The sequence below is a fragment of the Poecilia mexicana genome, unplaced genomic scaffold, assembly GCF_051168715.1.
Source record: "Poecilia mexicana isolate PSO_F unplaced genomic scaffold, ASM5116871v1 scaffold_19, whole genome shotgun sequence".
In the NCBI taxonomy this organism is placed as follows: Eukaryota; Metazoa; Chordata; class Actinopteri; order Cyprinodontiformes; family Poeciliidae; genus Poecilia; species Poecilia mexicana.
Genome location: NW_028263388.1, coordinates 1,934,267 through 1,951,848, shown reverse-complemented (window position 1 = coordinate 1,951,848; position 17,582 = coordinate 1,934,267). Strand labels below are relative to the sequence as shown.

Below are 17,582 nucleotides of genomic sequence, written 5' to 3'. Positions count from 1 at the left end.
TGGTTCCATCACGGTTCTGTTACGGTTCCGTTACGGTTCCGTTATGGTTCCGTTATGGTTCCGTTATGGTTCCGTTACGGTTCTGTTATGGTTCCGTCCCGGTTCCATCACAGTTCTGTTACGGTTCCATCACGGTTCTGTTACGGTTCTGTTACGGTTCCGTTACGGTTCCGTTACGGTTCTGTTACGGTTCCGTTACGGTTCTGTTATGGTTCTGTTACAGTTCCGTTACGGTTCCATCACGGTTCTGTTACGGTTCTGTTACGGTTCCGTTACGGTTCTGTTACGGTTCTGTTACGGTTCTGTTATGGTTCTGTTACAGTTCCGTTACGGTTCCATCACGGTTCTGTTACGGTTCTGTTACGGTTCCGTTACGGTTCCGTTACGGTTCCGTTACGGTTCTGTTACGGTTCCGTTACGGTTCCGTTACGGTTCCGTTACGGTTCCGTTATGGTTCCGTTATGGTTCCGTTACGGTTCTGTTACGGTTCTGTTATGGTTCTGTTATAGTTCCGTTACGGTTCCATCACGGTTCTGTTACGGTTCCGTTACGGTTCCGTTACGGTTCCGTTATGGTTCCGTTACGGTTCCGTTATGGTTCCGTTACGGTTCTGTTATGGTTCCGTTATGGTTCTGTTATGGTTCCGTTACGGTTCGGTTCTGTTACGGTTCCGTTACGGTTCCGTTACGGTTCTGTTACGGTTCTGTTACGGTTCTGTTACGGTTCCGTTATGGTTCCGTTATGGTTCCGTTACGGTTCTGTTACGGTTCTGTTACGGTTCTGTTACGGTTCCGTTATGGTTCCGTTATGGTTCCGTTACGGTTCTGTTACGGTTCTGTTATGGTTCTGTTATAGTTCCGTTACGGTTCCATCACGGTTCCGTTACGGTTCCATCACGGTTCTGTTACGGTTCCGTTACGGTTCCGTTATGGTTCCGTTATGGTTCCGTTACGGTTCTGTTACGGTTCTGTTATGGTTCTGTTATAGTTCCGTTACGGTTCCATCACGGTTCTGTTACGGTTCCGTTACGGTTCCGTTACGGTTCCGTTACGGTTCCGTTATGGTTCCGTTACGGTTCTGTTATGGTTCCGTTATGGTTCTGTTATGGTTCCGTTACGGTTCGGTTCTGTTACGGTTCCGTTACGGTTCTGTTACGGTTCTGTTATGGTTCCATCACGGTTCTGTTACGGTTCTGTTATGGTTCCGTTATGGTTCCGTTATGGTTCTGTTACGGTTCCGTTACGGTTCGGTTCTGTTACGGTTCCATCACGGTTCCGTTACGGTTCTGTTACGGTTCCGTTACGGTTCGGTTCTGTTACGGTTCCGTTACGGTTCTGTTACGGTTCTGTTACGGTTCTGTTATGGTTCCGTTATGGTTCCGTTACGGTTCTGTTACGGTTCCGTTACGGTTCGGTTCTGTTACGGTTCCATCACGGTTCCGTTACGGTTCTGTTACGGTTCTGTTACGGTTCTGTTACGGTTCCATCACGGTTCCGTTACGGTTCTGTTACGGTTCTGTTACGGTTCTGTTACGGGTCTGTTATGGTTCCGTCCCGGTTCCATCACAGTTCTGTTATGGTTCTGTTATGGTTCCATCCCGGTTCCGTCCCGGTTCTGACCCGGTTCTGACCCGGTTCTGTTCCCCCCAGGCAGCACCGAGGGCAGGTCATCGGTCTGGCCTTCTCCTCAGACGGAGACCTGATGTTCAGCGCCGACTCTGACGGCTCCCTGGTGCTTCATGACGTCTCGGAGGAGGAGCACAGCGTGATCAGAGTGGCATGTATGCAGCATGCTGACGCTTCATTACATCACTTCCTGCAGCTGCACAGTGACTCAAATCACAAGCTGAGATTCAGGAATGCTTTTAAATATCAGATGATGACGAATGAGGAGGATTTTATTTCAGTAACTTTATTTGAGACGGTGAACATACGACTGACAGAACAGCTGATACAGACATGAACGAGTCTTTTGTTTATATCAGCTGTTCTGTCAGTCAGAAGAAATTTCCAGACAAAAGTTGTTTTTGTTTTTTAAATCAGGAAGTAAAGTTTCCTTTAACTTATGTTTGATAATATATTGAGTTGTCAGAAGCAGATCTGTCAAGGATGAAATGAGGAAGCTTTAAGTGTTTGGATGCTTGTTTGTCTTTTCAGACAGTAATTTTCTCTCCTTTACATTTCATTAAATGTCTTAATTCAAACTGTGGCTTTAAACTCGTTACGTCTGTGAAAGTCAGGATCCGTTTTCATGTTTCTCTGCTGAACCTGATCCATGTTTGCAGGCAGCGTTGTGGCCCGAGGCACTGAGCGCGCTCCGGACGCTCTGGCGGTCAGCGGCGACAGCAGCCGGCTGGCGTTCGTCGGTCCGACGCCGCACATCGTCACCGTCGCTGACGCTCGCTCTCTGGACGAGGTACTCTGACCTTTAACCCCCGTCCACTGCTAAACTAACACAGAGTTCAAATAAAATTAGTAATTATCTTATTTAAACCGTATCCCAGCGTCCTTCTAGTGGTAAGGTGTTCAAAGTGCGGTCCGGGGGCCATTTGTGGCTCGTGGCCCACCTACCACAGTTCAAGATTGAATTAATTAAATTAGAACAAAACTGTGAATTTTATATCAAAATCTACTTACAAAGATGTCGGATGCAAAATAAAGAGATCATCTTTCCCAGACTTCGTTTTTCTCCACACTGACTTTAAAAAAGACAGAATTCTGTGAAAAGTCAAGATTATTAGGAAAAAAATCAGAATTCTAATAAAAAATGTCAAATCTGGTTTAAAAAAACCCAAAAAGTCAGAATTTGATTAAAAAAAAATCTAAATTCAGAGAAAAAAAGTCAAAACTCTAAAATATCTGAATTCTATGAAAAAGACAAATTTCTGAGAATAATTTCAGTAGATTAAAAGCCAGTTTTTTTTCCAGTGGCAGTAATGTTCTTCCGTAGATTTTATATGTTTTCTGCCAAATGTTCTGAAATGATATCCAGTTTTATGTTGGCTGTGCTCACTAGTGCAGAGGCGTTTGTTTCCTGCAGTTTTAACGTTTGTTTCCTGCAGTTTTAACGTTTGTTTCCTGCAGTTTTAACGTTTGTTTCCTGCAGTTTTAACGTTTGTTTCCTGCAGTTTTAATGTTTGTTTCCTGCAGTTTTAACGTTTGTTTCCTGCAGTTTTAACGTTTGTTTCCTGCAGTTTTAACGTTTGTTTCCTGCAGTTTTAACGTTTGTTTCCTACAGTTTTAACGTTTGTTTCCTGCAGTTTTAACGTTTGTTTCCTACAGTTTTAACGTTTGTTTCCTACAGTTTTAACATTTGTTTCCTGCAGTTTTAACGTTTGTTTCCTGCAGTTTTAATGTTTGTTTCCTGCAGTTTTAACGTTTGTTTCCTACAGTTTTAACGTTTGTTTCCTGCAGTTTTAACGTTTGTTTCCTGCAGTTTTAATGTTTGTTTCCTACAGTTTTGATGTTTGTTTCCTGCAGTTTTAATGTTTGTTTCCTACAGTTTTAACGTTTGTTTCCTGCAGTTTTAACGTTTGTTTCCTACAGTTTTAACGTTTGTTTCCTACAGTTTTAATGTTTGTTTCCTACAGTTTTAACGTTTGTTTCCTGCAGTTTTAATGTTTGTTTCCTGCAGTTTTAACGTTTGTTTCCTACAGTTTTAATGTTTGTTTCCTACAGTTTTAACGTTTGTTTCCTGCAGTTTTAATGTTTGTTTCCTGCAGTTTTAATGTTTGTTTCCTACAGTTTCAATGTTTGTTTCCTGCAGTTTTAACGTTTGTTTCCTACAGTTTTAATGTTTGTTTCCTACAGTTTTAACGTTTGTTTCCTGCAGTTTTAATGTTTGTTTCCTGCAGTTTTAATGTTTGTTTCCTGCAGTTTTAATGTTTGTTTCCTACAGTTTTAATGTTTGTTTCCTGCAGTTTTAACGTTTGTTTCCTACAGTTTTAACGTTTGTTTCCTACAGTTTTAATGTTTGTTTCCTACAGTTTTAACGTTTGTTTCCTGCAGTTTTAATGTTTGTTTCCTGCAGTTTTAACGTTTGTTTCCTACAGTTTTAATGTTTGTTTCCTACAGTTTTAACGTTTGTTTCCTGCAGTTTTAATGTTTGTTTCCTACAGTTTTAACGTTTGTTTCCTACAGTTTCAATGTTTGTTTCCTGCAGTTTTAACGTTTGTTTCCTACAGTTTTAATGTTTGTTTCCTACAGTTTTAACGTTTGTTTCCTGCAGTTTTAATGTTTGTTTCCTGCAGTTTTAATGTTTGTTTCCTGCAGTTTTAATGTTTGTTTCCTACAGTTTTAATGTTTGTTTCCTGCAGTTTTAACGTTTGTTTCCTGCAGTTTTAATGTTTGTTTCCTACAGTTTTAACGTTTGTTTCCTGCAGTTTTAATGTTTGTTTCCTGCAGTTTTAACGTTTGTTTCCTGCAGTTTTAATGTTTGTTTCCTGCAGTTTCTACAGTTTTAACGTTTGTTTCCTGCAGTTTTAACGTTTGTTTCCTGCAGTTTTAACGTTTGTTTCCTACAGTTTTAACGTTTGTTTCCTGCAGTTTTAATGTTTGTTTCCTGCAGTTTTAACGTTTGTTTCCTACAGTTTTAACGTTTGTTTCCTGCAGTTTTAACGTTTGTTTCCTGCAGTTTTAATGTTTGTTTCCTACAGTTTTGATGTTTGTTTCCTGCAGTTTTAACGTTTGTTTCCTACAGTTTTAACGTTTGTTTCCTACAGTTTTAATGTTTGTTTTTGGATTTTGTCCGCCACTCCACCACTGCTGGCCCTTTAAGTCGCCCATAATCCCGATTTTTCCCAAATGAAGAGTTTGATGCCCCTGAGCGTGTTGCTTTCTGCAGCTGCTGCATGTGGACGTCAGCGTTTTGGACGTGGAAAGCTCCGAGCTGGATTCAGCGCTGAAGGTCTGCTTCTCTCCGCCCTCCGCCGAACATTTACTCGTCGCTACGTCTGCTAACAAAATCCTGTGGATCAGCACCAAGACGGGCCGTCTGCTCAGACAGGTAACCGCCGTCGCTTACCGGGTTTATCGACCCATCGGTAATTTTGTGGCAGGATCACTGCAAAAACACAAAGTCTTACCAAATATTCTGTCTAGTTTTACTGAAAACAAAACAAACTTGCAAGTAACTTTTCAACAAGATATAGGAGGTTTTTAAGTTAATAATTCCCAGTTTTAGTTCCACTCAGATTATTTCACTTCTAACATGGAAAAATGTCTTGTTATAAGTGGAACTAGAACTTTTTCATCAACATTAGGGAATTGTTGACTTGCAGCTAGCTCCTATGCTTATAAAAGTTCCCTGTAAATTAGTTTTGTCTTATTTTAATTGTCATAAAATATCTGCACTAGAAACTAGACCAAAATACTTGGTAATATTTGTGTTTCTGCAGTGTTTGATCCCCGTTTCACCTGATACGGAAGTTTGCTCAGCAACGTTTCGGTCTCTGCAGGTGTCCGGCGTCCATAAGCGTCCCTGTTCCTCTCTGGCTGTGAGCGAAGACAGGCGCTTCCTCCTCACGTCTGGACACAACACTGTGAAAGTGTGGGACTACAAGAGGACAAACCAAGTTAACCCACAGGTAGCTTTGGATTCAGTGGTTTTGGTTGTCGATTATTCTCTATTATTTGATTAATCAATGATTCTGACGATTAATCAATAATTCTGACGATTAATCGAATAAAACATGGATACTTTCTGCAGATTTTTAATTTAACCACTTAATCTTATTTTCCAAAATATTTGAAATACATTTAAAAATATAAATAAACAAATAACATATATTAGAAAATGAACATTTTTTTCCCTTAAATGCAGAAACAGCTTTTCTTTCTTAAATGTTTGATCATTTGTATCAAAGATTCATCTGCAACTAAAACATATTTCTGACATCAACATGTAAAAGTTTCAGTGTAAGGATCATCTGGTTTTTATTTTATTGACCGATTAATAATTGATAAATAATCAGGAGATTTTATTTTACAAAACCTGGTAAGTTTTTTTTAAATTTATCTTAAATGCAAAATGTATTATTTATTCATTTTTAGGTTAATTACTAATTAGGTGAATACTCCAGAGAACGATTAAAGTTATTTCAGTAATTGTCTAATCAAGATTAGTCGTTCCAGTTTTATATATTTTATGACCTTTTCATGCTTTTAAAAACAATAAATTACATTAAAACAACAATCACAACAAATAGCTATCAGTTTGTTTATTAGATTTCTGAGCAAACCGTCGTTTCATCTGCAGTTGATGAGTATTGACTGAATGTTTATTGAACACGCCTGTTGGTCCCAGATGTACATCGGCCACAGCCAGCCGATCCGCCAGGTCAGCTTCACCCCCGACCAGCTCGGGGTCGTCTCCGTGGGAGACGCCATATTCCTCTGGGACTTCCTGGCAGAGCCTGATGAATGTGTAATGGGTAGCAGGTAAGACGTCGCTCCGTTCACCTGCTGCAGATTCAGCTTCAGTACTGAAGACCAATTCCTTCTGTTCCCACAGATCCCAGTTCAAAGCTAGCTACAACATTCCTCTGCCAGCAGGTACGGCTTTAGCTCGGCGCTACAGTAGGTCAGGCTTAAATTAGCAGCTTCTCGCTGAGGAAAGGATCCATTATGGAGTTAATTTCTTCCCTGTAAATCCAGACGGTGAAGTGAACGCAGCACAGCTGTCCAATGGGATGCCTCGGCAGGCGGCGCCGCTCCCCTCCTCGCAGCACCAGCTGGACGTTAGCGCCATGGACCCAGAGATTCAGGGAGGCACGTTGCTTTTAATCCGCCGTTTGGTCAAAACCGACTAAAATGTTTTAAACACGCGATAAATCATGTTCATTTACAGATATTAGTGGTGGGGACGGCTAACTGAACGGTTAGCTGCGCTAAAGTAAACACTAATCCCCAACATTAGTTCCGCTAATGCTAAAGGCTATGCCAACATGGTATTTAGCAGGAGCTAATACTAAAGCGCTATGCCAACATGGTATTTAGCAGGAGCTATTGCTAAAGCGCTATGCCAACATGGTATTTAGCAGGAGCTATTGCTAGAGCGCTATGCCAACATGGTATTTAGCAGGAGCTAATACTAAAGCGCTATGCCAACATGGTATTTAGCAGGAGCTAATGCTAAAACGCTATGCCAATATGGTATTTAGCAGGAGCTAATGCTAAAACGCTATGCCAACATGGTATTTAGCAGGAGCTAATACTAAAGCGCTATGCCAACATGGTATTTAGCAGGAGCTAATGCTAAAGCGCTATGCCAACATGGTATTTAGCAGGAGCTATTGCTAGAGCGCTATGCCAACATGGTATTTAGCAGGAGCTAATACTAAAGCGCTATGCCAACATTGTATTTAGCAGGAGCTAATACTAAAGCGCTATGCCAACATGGTATTTAGCAGGAGCTATTGCTAAAGCGCTATGCCAACATGGTATTTAGCTGGAGCTAATGCTAGAGCGCTATGCCAACATGGTATTTAGCAGGAGCTAATACTAAAGCGCTATGCCAACATGGTATTTAGCAGGAGCTATTGCTAAAGCGCTATGCCAACATGGTATTTAGCAGGAGCTATTGCTAAAGCGCTATGCCAACATGGTATTTAGCTGGAGCTAATGCTAGAGCGCTATGCCAACATGGTATTTAGCTGGAGCTAATGCTAGAGCGCTATGCCAACATGGTATTTAGCTGGAGCTAATGCTAGAGCGCTATGCCAACATGGTATTTTGCTGGAGCTAATGCTAGAGCGCTATGCCAACATGGTATTTAGCTGGAGCTAATGCTAGAGCGCTATGCCAACATGGTATTTAGCTGGAGCTAATGCTAGAGCGCTATGCCAACATGGTATTTAGCTGGAGCTAATGCTAGAGCGCTATGCCAACATGGTATTTAGCTGGAGCTAATGCTAGAGCGCTATGCCAACATGGTATTTAGCTGGAGCTAATGCTAAAGTGCTATGCCAACATGGTATTTAGCAGGAGCTAATGCTAAGGCGCTATGCCAACATGGTATTTAGCAGGAGCTAATGCTAAAGCTGTGCTAATCCTTACGTATAGTCCTGCTCCTGGTTATCTCAGGTTTGGTTCACCTGTCGGTTTGTGACGACGACCCAGCAAAACCAGTCCAACCCACTGGTCCCAGTCAGAGCCCCGACCACAGACCTGTTGTCTCCTTTCTCAAAGTCACTGACTTGGACAGCACTTCTCCCGAGGAAACAGACCAACTGGAAACCAGTAAGTCCTCCAGTTCCTTTTATCTGGACCAGGGAACTGACCTCATGTGTATTTAATTATGTTAAATTTAAACTTTTTGTTGTAAATGTTTGTTTTCAGTGGAGTTGAGTCAGAACAAACCGGACCGTCCAAACTGCTATAAGCACTTCATTCCCCGTTTGAAGACCTCGTCTCTGGATCAGGTAGTTATTGATTCAGGATCAGCTGCAGTTTCTAACTTTTATTAAAAAAAAACAGAAAAGTTTTTTACATATTTGTTGAAACTGTCACCATGTTACAGTTTAATACGAGACAGATAATCTGTGAAAAGATCGATCTCCTCCCCGTCTCCCTGAGCTGCTACAGCTGAGCTGTTTTTGGTCGAAACACGTCGACCAAAAACAGCTTATCAGAGCCAAGAGGAGGGGCTTAGCGTCGTCAATCAACCTCAGGAAAGTGCTGCCAAATGTGCTAGTGGTGGAGAAACAACTTACAGTTACAGGAAACCTGTTTACCCGCCGTTACTGGTGGCTATGCTAACTAGCCTTAGCATTCATGACATGTTATGCTAGCAGAGAGCAAGGGGGACTGAGAAGCTGCTCTGAGGGGTGATTGACAGCGCTAAGACCCGCCTCCTGGCTCTGATTGGTTGTTTCTTGTTAGCACTGGGAGAAGGAGCCTGATCTTTTTCAAATTGTCTGTCTCAAGCCAAACTGTAACGACATGGTGACAGTTTCAACAAATGTGAAAAGAAAATGTTTTTAATGAAAGTTAAATGCTTTAGAAAATAACAGATTTAACTTATTTTGCTAATTCAGTCGGTTTCAGCTTCTCGACCTCAAGATGAAGGCCTAAAGCTGAAAGCAGTGATTGGCTACAACGGCAACGGCCGAGGCAACATGGGCTGGAGCCCCGATCAAGGTCAGATTGGGATTTACCTTCATCTGACAAACTCTAATTCATGAAACCATGAACTCTGATTATGGCTACATTGTTCATTTAACTTAAAGGGACGGTAGTCTCTAAATGTGACCCTTTTTTTTTTTTTACTTTCCATCATGTTTTAATATTTTTCCTTCATCAAAACCTGCAGTGTTGCTTTGATTCCTTCATGCATGTTTGAGAAATCCTTTAATTTCCATGGCAACCATTCAGCTGTTAAAACGCCTGGGTGGATCTAGCCCCGCCTTCCAGCTGCAGCTCCTCCCCCTCTCAGCTCCTTCAGACTAGCCAGCAGCAATTAGCAACAAGCTGCTGAGCTCCTTAAGGAGCTGCTGCTCAGAGAAACGCTGGTAAAAACCTTAAAGGGTTAATAGAGGAGCCATGTTGGGATGACTTCCTGGAGGCGGAGCTTCAGGAAGAGCCAGAGTTCTTAAAGAGACAGACGCCCAATTTTAAGGTGTTAAATCAGGAAGTAACATTTCTTTTAAGTCACATTTGTTATATGTAGTGATTTCATAACAACTGAAGGTAACATAAACTCTTGATTGTGCTATAAAATGTTACCTAGTAAACACACGGTACCGCCCCTTTAAGATGAAAATGTCTGTGATTCTGTGCTGCAGGTTTGTTTGCGTACTCTTGTGGCGCCGTGGTGGTGCTGGAGCATCTCCACACGGGAACCCAGAGTCACCTGCAGGGCCACAGCGAGGAAATCTCCTGCCTGGCCATCTCTAATGACGCTCAGGTGCTTCTGGGTTTTATCCAGATGCTCAATGTTCAGGTTTCAAAATGCTGAGGGCTGAAACGATTAATCAATCATTGAAATAATCGTCAACTAATTTTGACACCGGTTAATCGTTAACTGAAGTATTCAGACTCTTACAAGGCCAATTTCTGAAAAACAACATATTTTAGAGCAGTAATGATATAAAATGCTTATTTTATTATTTTAAAACAAAGTTAAATTGTTTTCTTTGTATTTTTATGTGTTGCTGATATTGTATGAAAGAAACTAAAGTGATTAAATGGAAAATCTGAAATATGGGCCAATTTTTTTAGTCTGCTTAATTTATTACTATCAGATTATCGATATTAAAAAAGACATACATCATTATTATAACAAATTATAAAGCATTCACTAAAGGAATGTTTATTTTCTTATTTAGAGATATTAATTTCTTTTTATATATTCTTAAAAATACTTAAACGATTTTTTAAATGGATTAATCAGTTTATTGGTGGTTGGATGTTTAATGTTAATATCTTAGGATTTATTTAAAATTTAGACCCTGGATAGTCAGGAATCTATTCAGAAAGTTTCAGAGAAACAAGTTATTTTTTTCCTTTTCAACAGTATTTAAACCGGATACATTTCATCTAATTCCTGCTTTAAACAACAAACATCCAACATGCAGAGCCTGAATTTCACTGATATTTGCTGCTTTTCACAGCAACATTGATGCAGAACACAAGCAAGAAAACCATGAAATAATGGATTAGAAACAGTTAATGTTAATATCTGTCCAAACTGTGTAAATATATCATTTAATTGAGTGTAAATGACTTATTTGTTTTGATATTTGCTGCATATTGTGATAAACTCCAGAACATTTGGCGTTGTGTCTGAGCTGTCCTCCATCTTGTTTTGTGCAGACGTTGGCGTCGGCCGCTGGCAGCAGCAGGAGCCTCGTTTCCATCTGGGACGTTCAGACCGCAGCCTGCCGTGGAACCGCCTCCCACCACCAGGGGGCGGTGCAGAGCCTGGCCTTCTCCAGAGACGACCTCTTCTTCCTCTCTGTTGGTTTGTCAAACTCATCAGTTTGTGTCTGATCACAAAGTTTAGCTGTAATTATGCGTTTTCTCCTGATATTCTAAATAGTTACTGATTGTTTTGCTGTACAGGAGATTTCTGGGATCCGGTTCTGGCGCTGTGGAGTTCGGAGTCGGTCCAGTTGCTCTGCAGTGTCAGCATGTCTGCGCCGATCCATGACGCGACCTTCAGCCCCACAGCAGCCAGGCAGTTGGCCTGCGTGGGCAGCGAAGGGATCCACTTCTGCCTCATCCAAACACGCGCCTCAAACGCCGACGTCAAGGTGTCAAGGTGCAGTGTGGCGCCGCCGCCAGAGGTGGGCGATGTGGAGCTGACCGCTCTCTGCTACCACATGGACTCCTTCCTGCTAACCAGCACCTCCGGCGGACATGTCTGTGCGTGGGACGTAAACAAGCAGCGCTGCTTCATGGTCTGGAGAGCAGATGAGGGAGAGATCGGTACTAGATGGTTCTGCAGTACCGGGTTCTTCATTTCGTTTTGTCCCTGTCGAGTTGAACAATAGATGTAACTGTTTTGCAGGAGTTCTGCTTTGTCGAGAGAATCGCCTGCTGACGGGCGGCGCCACCGGCCGCCTGCAGTTATGGCAGATTGAAGCGGTTCAGGGGATGAAGTCTGCTGAGACGACCTGCAGCGTAAAAGAGTAACGAGACGCTTTTCCTGTCATCTGTCCAGCATTTAATCTGACCTGGAACTGCTCCAGCGTTTCAGTACATTTTCTATCCAAATGATCCTCTTAACATCTAGTATCTTAGATCTGCTCCATTTTTCTATCATTACAGAAGAATTTCCTTACAGAAGTAACTCGAAGCGCTCCTGATGGCTTCAGGCAGAAAAACAAAAACTAAACAAAATAAAATACCAGATTTTAGTTTCTTCAGTTTCTACTGCAAATATCTTAGTTCACTTGAAATAAGACAAAACTAACTTAAAAGAAACTTTACAGAACAAAATAAATAATTCCTTAATATTGATAAAAAGTTCTAGTTCCATTGGCGCCGTTGCCTAACAACCCCAGCCAAGCCCAGCCTGTTGCCTAGCAACCCCAGCCAAGCCCAGCCCGTTGCCTAGCAACCCAGTTATTGTTCTGTTGGCAGGTTATTTCACTAATATCAAGACATTTTTCCATGTTTTAAGTGAAGTAATCTGCCAGTGGAACTGGAACGTTTTCATCAGTATTAAGAGGAAGCAGCCCCACAGCATGATGCTGCCCCCACCATGCTTGACACTTTGTTCAGTGTTTTTCCTCCAAACTTTCGCCTGTTCACTACATCACTGCTTATTAATGTGTTATTTGAAGCTGTGAAAAACGGATTCATGACCTCAGATTTTTTTTGTCAGTATGACCCTGAGTGGGTTGAAGGTCGTGGTGGAGCAGGAGGTCATCCTGGACGGGAAGCTGGTCAGCGCGGCCTTCGATAACTTCATGGACATGGGCATCGTTGGCACCACGGCGGGAACACTCTGGTACATCAACTGGTCAGACAGCAGCATCATCCGGCTGGTCAGCGGACACAGGGCAAAGGTAACCTTACTGGAAAACTCATAAAGGCAACCCTAACCTGCTTCCTTAAACCGGTTGGGTCTGTGGCCTAAACAAAACATCTTCATCACGTTTTGCACAAAATAATTCTTACATAATGAGATTTTCACTCAGAATGAACTGCTGTTGGCCACGCCCCCCCAACTCAATGTTTACACTCAGCCATGAAAATGGCTGCCAACAGATTAGACAGCCACACATCTTTGAAAAGTATTAGTAGAGTCTCCTGCACAACCAACAAGAATGCAGCAAGTGATTTCTGGATGGTAGGTCAACAACAAAACACTTTGTCTTTTCCAGCAGCCATTGTACAGCGCATACATCTGGAAAACCAGCTGACCAATCGTGCTGGAGTTCAGCTTGTGTTGCTGGGTAACGGGGCTGGGCTCGGCTGGGTTAACTTTAACTTTTCGCCAAAATATGGCTGCTTCTTTTAAGCACTTGGATTGTTTTCATAAGCAGGAGAAACTCAAATGGAAAAACTAAAACGAGCAAAAAGTCAGAAGTCGTGGTTGAGGATTTGTGCTGCCAACCCCAACAGGAACGAACCCCTCTCTCTGTTGATGCTCTGCTCTGCCGTTCAGGTCAACGACGTCGTCTTCAGCCGTGATGAGAGCCGCTTCGCCACCTGCAGCCAGGATGGCAGCGTGAGGGTTTGGTCGACCGGCAGCTTCGAGCTGGTGGTCCAGTTCCAGGTCATCAACCAGGTGGGGAACATCAGCGTCTCTGCAGCTGCTGTCAGCTCATTAAATTAACTTTACACAAAATAAAACCAAACAAAATACCACTTTACAAACCAGTCATTTACCCAAACAGGCTCATAGAGCAGCCTGCAGTAAGGAAAGTTACCTGCAGACCAAATACATACACAAATACATGTACACACATTTATATTTAAATATTCATGTATAAACATGAACTACATTTTAAAGCTCACCAAATAAAACACAAAATAATCGTTCCATCGATCATTTCACGCCGATAACTGAAACGCATCCAGATTTTAATTTTCTTTCCTCTTAGCAAATTATATTTACTCTCTTAACTTAAATAATTTCTGAATTCCAGAAGGAAAACTTTTGTTCAACATTATTTCCAGTATTTTTATATATAAAATGTCTTGACATTTTGTAAATATACTTTACTAATGTTCCTCTTCTGTTTGTTTGCTTTTGTTTTATATTTATTTTGTTTCTATATAAACTTTGTTTATTAATTTTATTACATTACGTTCAATAAAGTCAAACCAAAGGTTTAGGTATAAAAAGTTTATTAGTTGGTTCACGATACCCCACTTTATTTATCAGCCTGATTGCTTAATAATGTATTTTTGTAACTTAACTGTCAGAGATTCACCTGCAGGAAGAATTAAAACACGCTGATGTGAAACGATGCCTGGACAATAATCAATAATAATATTGTGATAAACTCATGATCAGTATCAATAGATAAAACATCTACTCAGTAGGTCGCTCTCTGGTTGCCTAGCAACAACCTGCTGGGTAAGAAGCAGTTTCAAGTTTCCCCAAACTTTGGTTGCCTAGCAACGACCTGCTGAGTAACTGGGGCAGTTTCAAGTTTCCCCCTTTTGCCTATTAACTGCTAAGAAATAAAAAACAACGTGGAGAGAAACCTGTGGATAAACACCAGCAGTATTTCAGATATTTAAAACAAAAACCTAATCAGTAATTATCGATATCGACTGATATGAAACACTTTTATGGTTGTAAGTCTTTCAGGCGTATCGTCTAGCCCTGAGTGAACCTTGACCTTTGCCCCTTGTGCTGCTCAGGCTTGCAGCTGTCTGTGCTGGAGTCCGTCGTCCAGCAGCGACGGATTGCGGATCGCTGCCGGCTACGGCGACGGGACGCTCCGGATCTTCCAGCTGGCCTCCACTGAGATGGAGATGAAGCTGCGTCCTCATCAGGACGCCATCACCGCCATCACTTACTCCGCCAGCGGTGAGAAAACGCTGCGTCACGCACACCAACCACGACCAACACCGACCTCGACGCAGCGAAGTCCAAACCGTGGCCCAGGGTCTTCTGACACCCTGGACACCGATTCATTTTTGGTCGTATTGAATCGTTCTTGCTTCCGGGAACGAACGGATCCCTTTTTGACGGTTCTGTCTCTGCTTCAGGTCATGTGATCCTCTCAGCAGGAAGTAAGGGTCTGGTCGCCGTCAGCAGCCCAATCAGTGGAGCAACGATTCGAGTCATCAGGGATCACAAAGGAGCAGCGATCAACTCGATCCAGAGCGTCAGCGAACAGGTGTAAACCGAAACCAGACTGACTCCATGATGGATGGATTAAAACACCATCAGGATCAGGTTCCATCAGGATCAGGTTCCATCAGGATCAGGTTCCATCAGGATCAGGATCCATCAGGTTCAGGTTCCTTCAGGATCAGGTTCCATCAGGATCAGGATCCATCAGGATCAGGTTCCATCAGGATCAGGTTCCATCAGGATCAGGATCCATCAGGATCAGGTTCCATCAGGATCAGGATCCATCAGGTTCAGGTTCCTTCAGGATCAGGATCCATCAGGTTCAGGTTCCTTCAGGATCAGGATCCTTCAGGATCAGGATCCATCAGGATCAGGTTCCATCAGGTTCAGGTTCCTTCAGGATCAGGATCCATCAGGATCAGGATCCATCAGGTTCAGGATCCTTCAGGATCAGGATCCTTCAGGTTCAGGATCCTTCAGGATCAGGATCCATCAGGTTCAGGTTCCATCAGGTTCAGGATCCTTCAGGATCAGGATCCATCAGGATCAGGTTCCATCAGGTTCAGGATCCTTCAGGATCAGGATCCATCAGGTTCAGGATCCTTCAGGATCAGGATCCATCAGGATCAGGTTCCATCAGGTTCAGGATCCTTCAGGATCAGGATCCATCAGGTTCAGGATCCTTCAGGATCAGGATCCATCAGGTTCAGGTTCCATCAGGTTCAGGATCCTTCAGGATCAGGATCCTTCAGGATCAGGATCCATCAGGTTCAGGATCCATCAGGATCAGGATCCATCAGGATCAGGATCCATCAGGATCCATCAGGATCAGGTTCAGGATCAGGATCCATCAGGATCAGGGCCGCAGCTGACCTTTAGTTTAACATTTTTTTCAGTTATTCTCACGTTTAATCAGGTAACCAGATTAAAGATATATATTCTATTTTATTTCTTAAATAAAATGCAATAAATCTAAAGTATACCAAAGTTAAGTCCAACACCAACAGTTCGGTATTTAAACTGTTTATAACTGATTGGGCTGGAAGAAGCGTTTTGTTTCAGTCAGTATCAGTAATTTCTGAGTAGTTTGTTGTTTTTAAATATCTGAAAACTACCAAACTGTATTTCCTGTTTTATTCAGTTTTCTCTCCTTGTCATTTTTTATGGTTTTGAAACTTTAAACTTCTGCTGTGCAACTGACCCAAGAAGTCGTTGCTAGGCAACCAAAGTTTGGGGGAACTTGAAACTTCTGCTTAGTGGCATGTTGTTGCTAGGCAACCAAAGAGCGAGAGAGTGAGTTGAAGCAAATAACCTGCACTGTTATATTGAATGTTAAATATGTTAAATATTCAGATAAATACTAAGTATATCCGATCTATTAGTATTACTGTGAGTCGATCACAAAATATATTGATGTATTGTCCAGCCCTGTATCTAATATTCAAATTCTATGTAAATATCTGGCATCTTTTTAGACATTTTAAAGTTAAAAATGGTTTAACAAGCAGAGTTAAACTTTAAAAACAGTTTATTTTATCCTGTTTTCATCATGAAGTTTTGGACTATAGCTAAAATCTCGTGGCTCTTTTTCTCTCCGTCCTCAGTGTAAGCGGTTTGGACTGGAAGGAAATGAGATGTTTCTGGTGTCCGGCGCCGACAGACGGGTCAGCGTTTGGGCCGCCAACTGGTCCAAGGAGAAGTGTGACCTGCTGGACTGGCTGTCGTTTCCCGCTCCGCCCAGCTCTGAGGTTCGGCTCCTGGTTTTATTTTTCTTTATCTTTTACTGATTCCCAAGGAAACACAAAATGCACAAAGTAACTGATTTTAGTCACATTTTCACATTATTGATGCACCTTATTGAACAAGCAGTGATTAAAAATGGTAAAAAATAACAATCCCAACAATTCGGACAGTTTAATTGTGTTTAACCATTAATTAAAATGTATAACGATAAACATTTATAACCATAGATGATACGATAAATACCCACCACTAATCTCTGGTTACTATCTGACAAGCTGTTCCTTGGAAAGGATTATTACTCCTTAGATCTTCCCATATTTTTAAAAGTATTAGTTTTAAATCAGTGTTTGGTTTTCATTCTTAGTGTTTATCTGTTTGGAGTCAGCAGTGGCAGGAGGTAGTTTCACATGATCAGGTTGTTATTTTATTTCCCAATCTGTGTCTCAACGTGTCAGGAGGACAGTTTGCCGCCCAGCCTGGCTGCTTTCTACCCCGCAGACCCCAGCCTGCTGCTCTACACCGGCTTCGGCCTGGAGAAAGAGCTGTCCTTCTACAGCCTGACCAAAAAACAAGTATCACACTTCACTTCCTGTCTCCTGTTGTTTTCCTCTGTCCAAACTGGGAGGAATAATCGTTAAACCGTTTGTTTTCCTCAGATCATTAAGAAGATTTCGCTGACCCACTGGGCCACGTGCATTAGCCTGTCTCCCAGGGGTCACCTGCTGGCTGTGGGGTCCAAAGGTGAGGACTGGTAACAAAGATGGCAACTCATGTTTGGGACTGTTATAATAACTATAGACTAGCTGCAGTAAGACGTCATGCCTCTCCCTGCTGGAGGGCAAAAAGCTGCTGGCTAACGACGACTAGCATTGGTTTTAGCTGTTAAAATGTCAATATAACGCGTTAAATCTTATGCATAATACATAAAAGAAAAAGGGTTGTGGTGCTTTGATACTGTTAACACTATGAGAACTAAATAACAAGGTCAGGAAAATGTTTTAATTAAGAAAAAAATTACGAGGGAGAGGGAAGGTCAGTTATGCTAGCTTGACTATGACAACCGTAACATGTAGATGTGC

General features: G+C 42.0%; 1 protein-coding gene across 1 annotated transcript in view; it reads left to right on the top strand.

The window, feature by feature from the left end:
• wdr90 (WD repeat domain 90) overlaps nucleotides 1-17,582 on the top strand; it is a 31,155-nt gene that overhangs the window by 12,722 nt on the left and 851 nt on the right. The window contains exons 21-41 of the mRNA XM_014967495.2: nucleotides 1,650-1,780; nucleotides 2,285-2,415; nucleotides 4,843-5,004; nucleotides 5,456-5,584; nucleotides 6,304-6,437; nucleotides 6,511-6,551; nucleotides 6,654-6,767; nucleotides 8,082-8,237; nucleotides 8,337-8,419; nucleotides 9,035-9,137; nucleotides 9,782-9,903; nucleotides 10,812-10,959; nucleotides 11,061-11,426; nucleotides 11,509-11,629; nucleotides 12,328-12,511; nucleotides 13,114-13,236; nucleotides 14,322-14,490; nucleotides 14,673-14,803; nucleotides 16,365-16,508; nucleotides 16,959-17,075; nucleotides 17,160-17,244. Coding sequence (XP_014822981.2) covers nucleotides 1,650-1,780; nucleotides 2,285-2,415; nucleotides 4,843-5,004; nucleotides 5,456-5,584; nucleotides 6,304-6,437; nucleotides 6,511-6,551; nucleotides 6,654-6,767; nucleotides 8,082-8,237; nucleotides 8,337-8,419; nucleotides 9,035-9,137; nucleotides 9,782-9,903; nucleotides 10,812-10,959; nucleotides 11,061-11,426; nucleotides 11,509-11,629; nucleotides 12,328-12,511; nucleotides 13,114-13,236; nucleotides 14,322-14,490; nucleotides 14,673-14,803; nucleotides 16,365-16,508; nucleotides 16,959-17,075; nucleotides 17,160-17,244 — 2,894 coding nt within the window. The remainder of the gene's footprint in view (nucleotides 1-1,649; nucleotides 1,781-2,284; nucleotides 2,416-4,842; nucleotides 5,005-5,455; nucleotides 5,585-6,303; nucleotides 6,438-6,510; nucleotides 6,552-6,653; nucleotides 6,768-8,081; nucleotides 8,238-8,336; nucleotides 8,420-9,034; nucleotides 9,138-9,781; nucleotides 9,904-10,811; nucleotides 10,960-11,060; nucleotides 11,427-11,508; nucleotides 11,630-12,327; nucleotides 12,512-13,113; nucleotides 13,237-14,321; nucleotides 14,491-14,672; nucleotides 14,804-16,364; nucleotides 16,509-16,958; nucleotides 17,076-17,159; nucleotides 17,245-17,582) is intronic.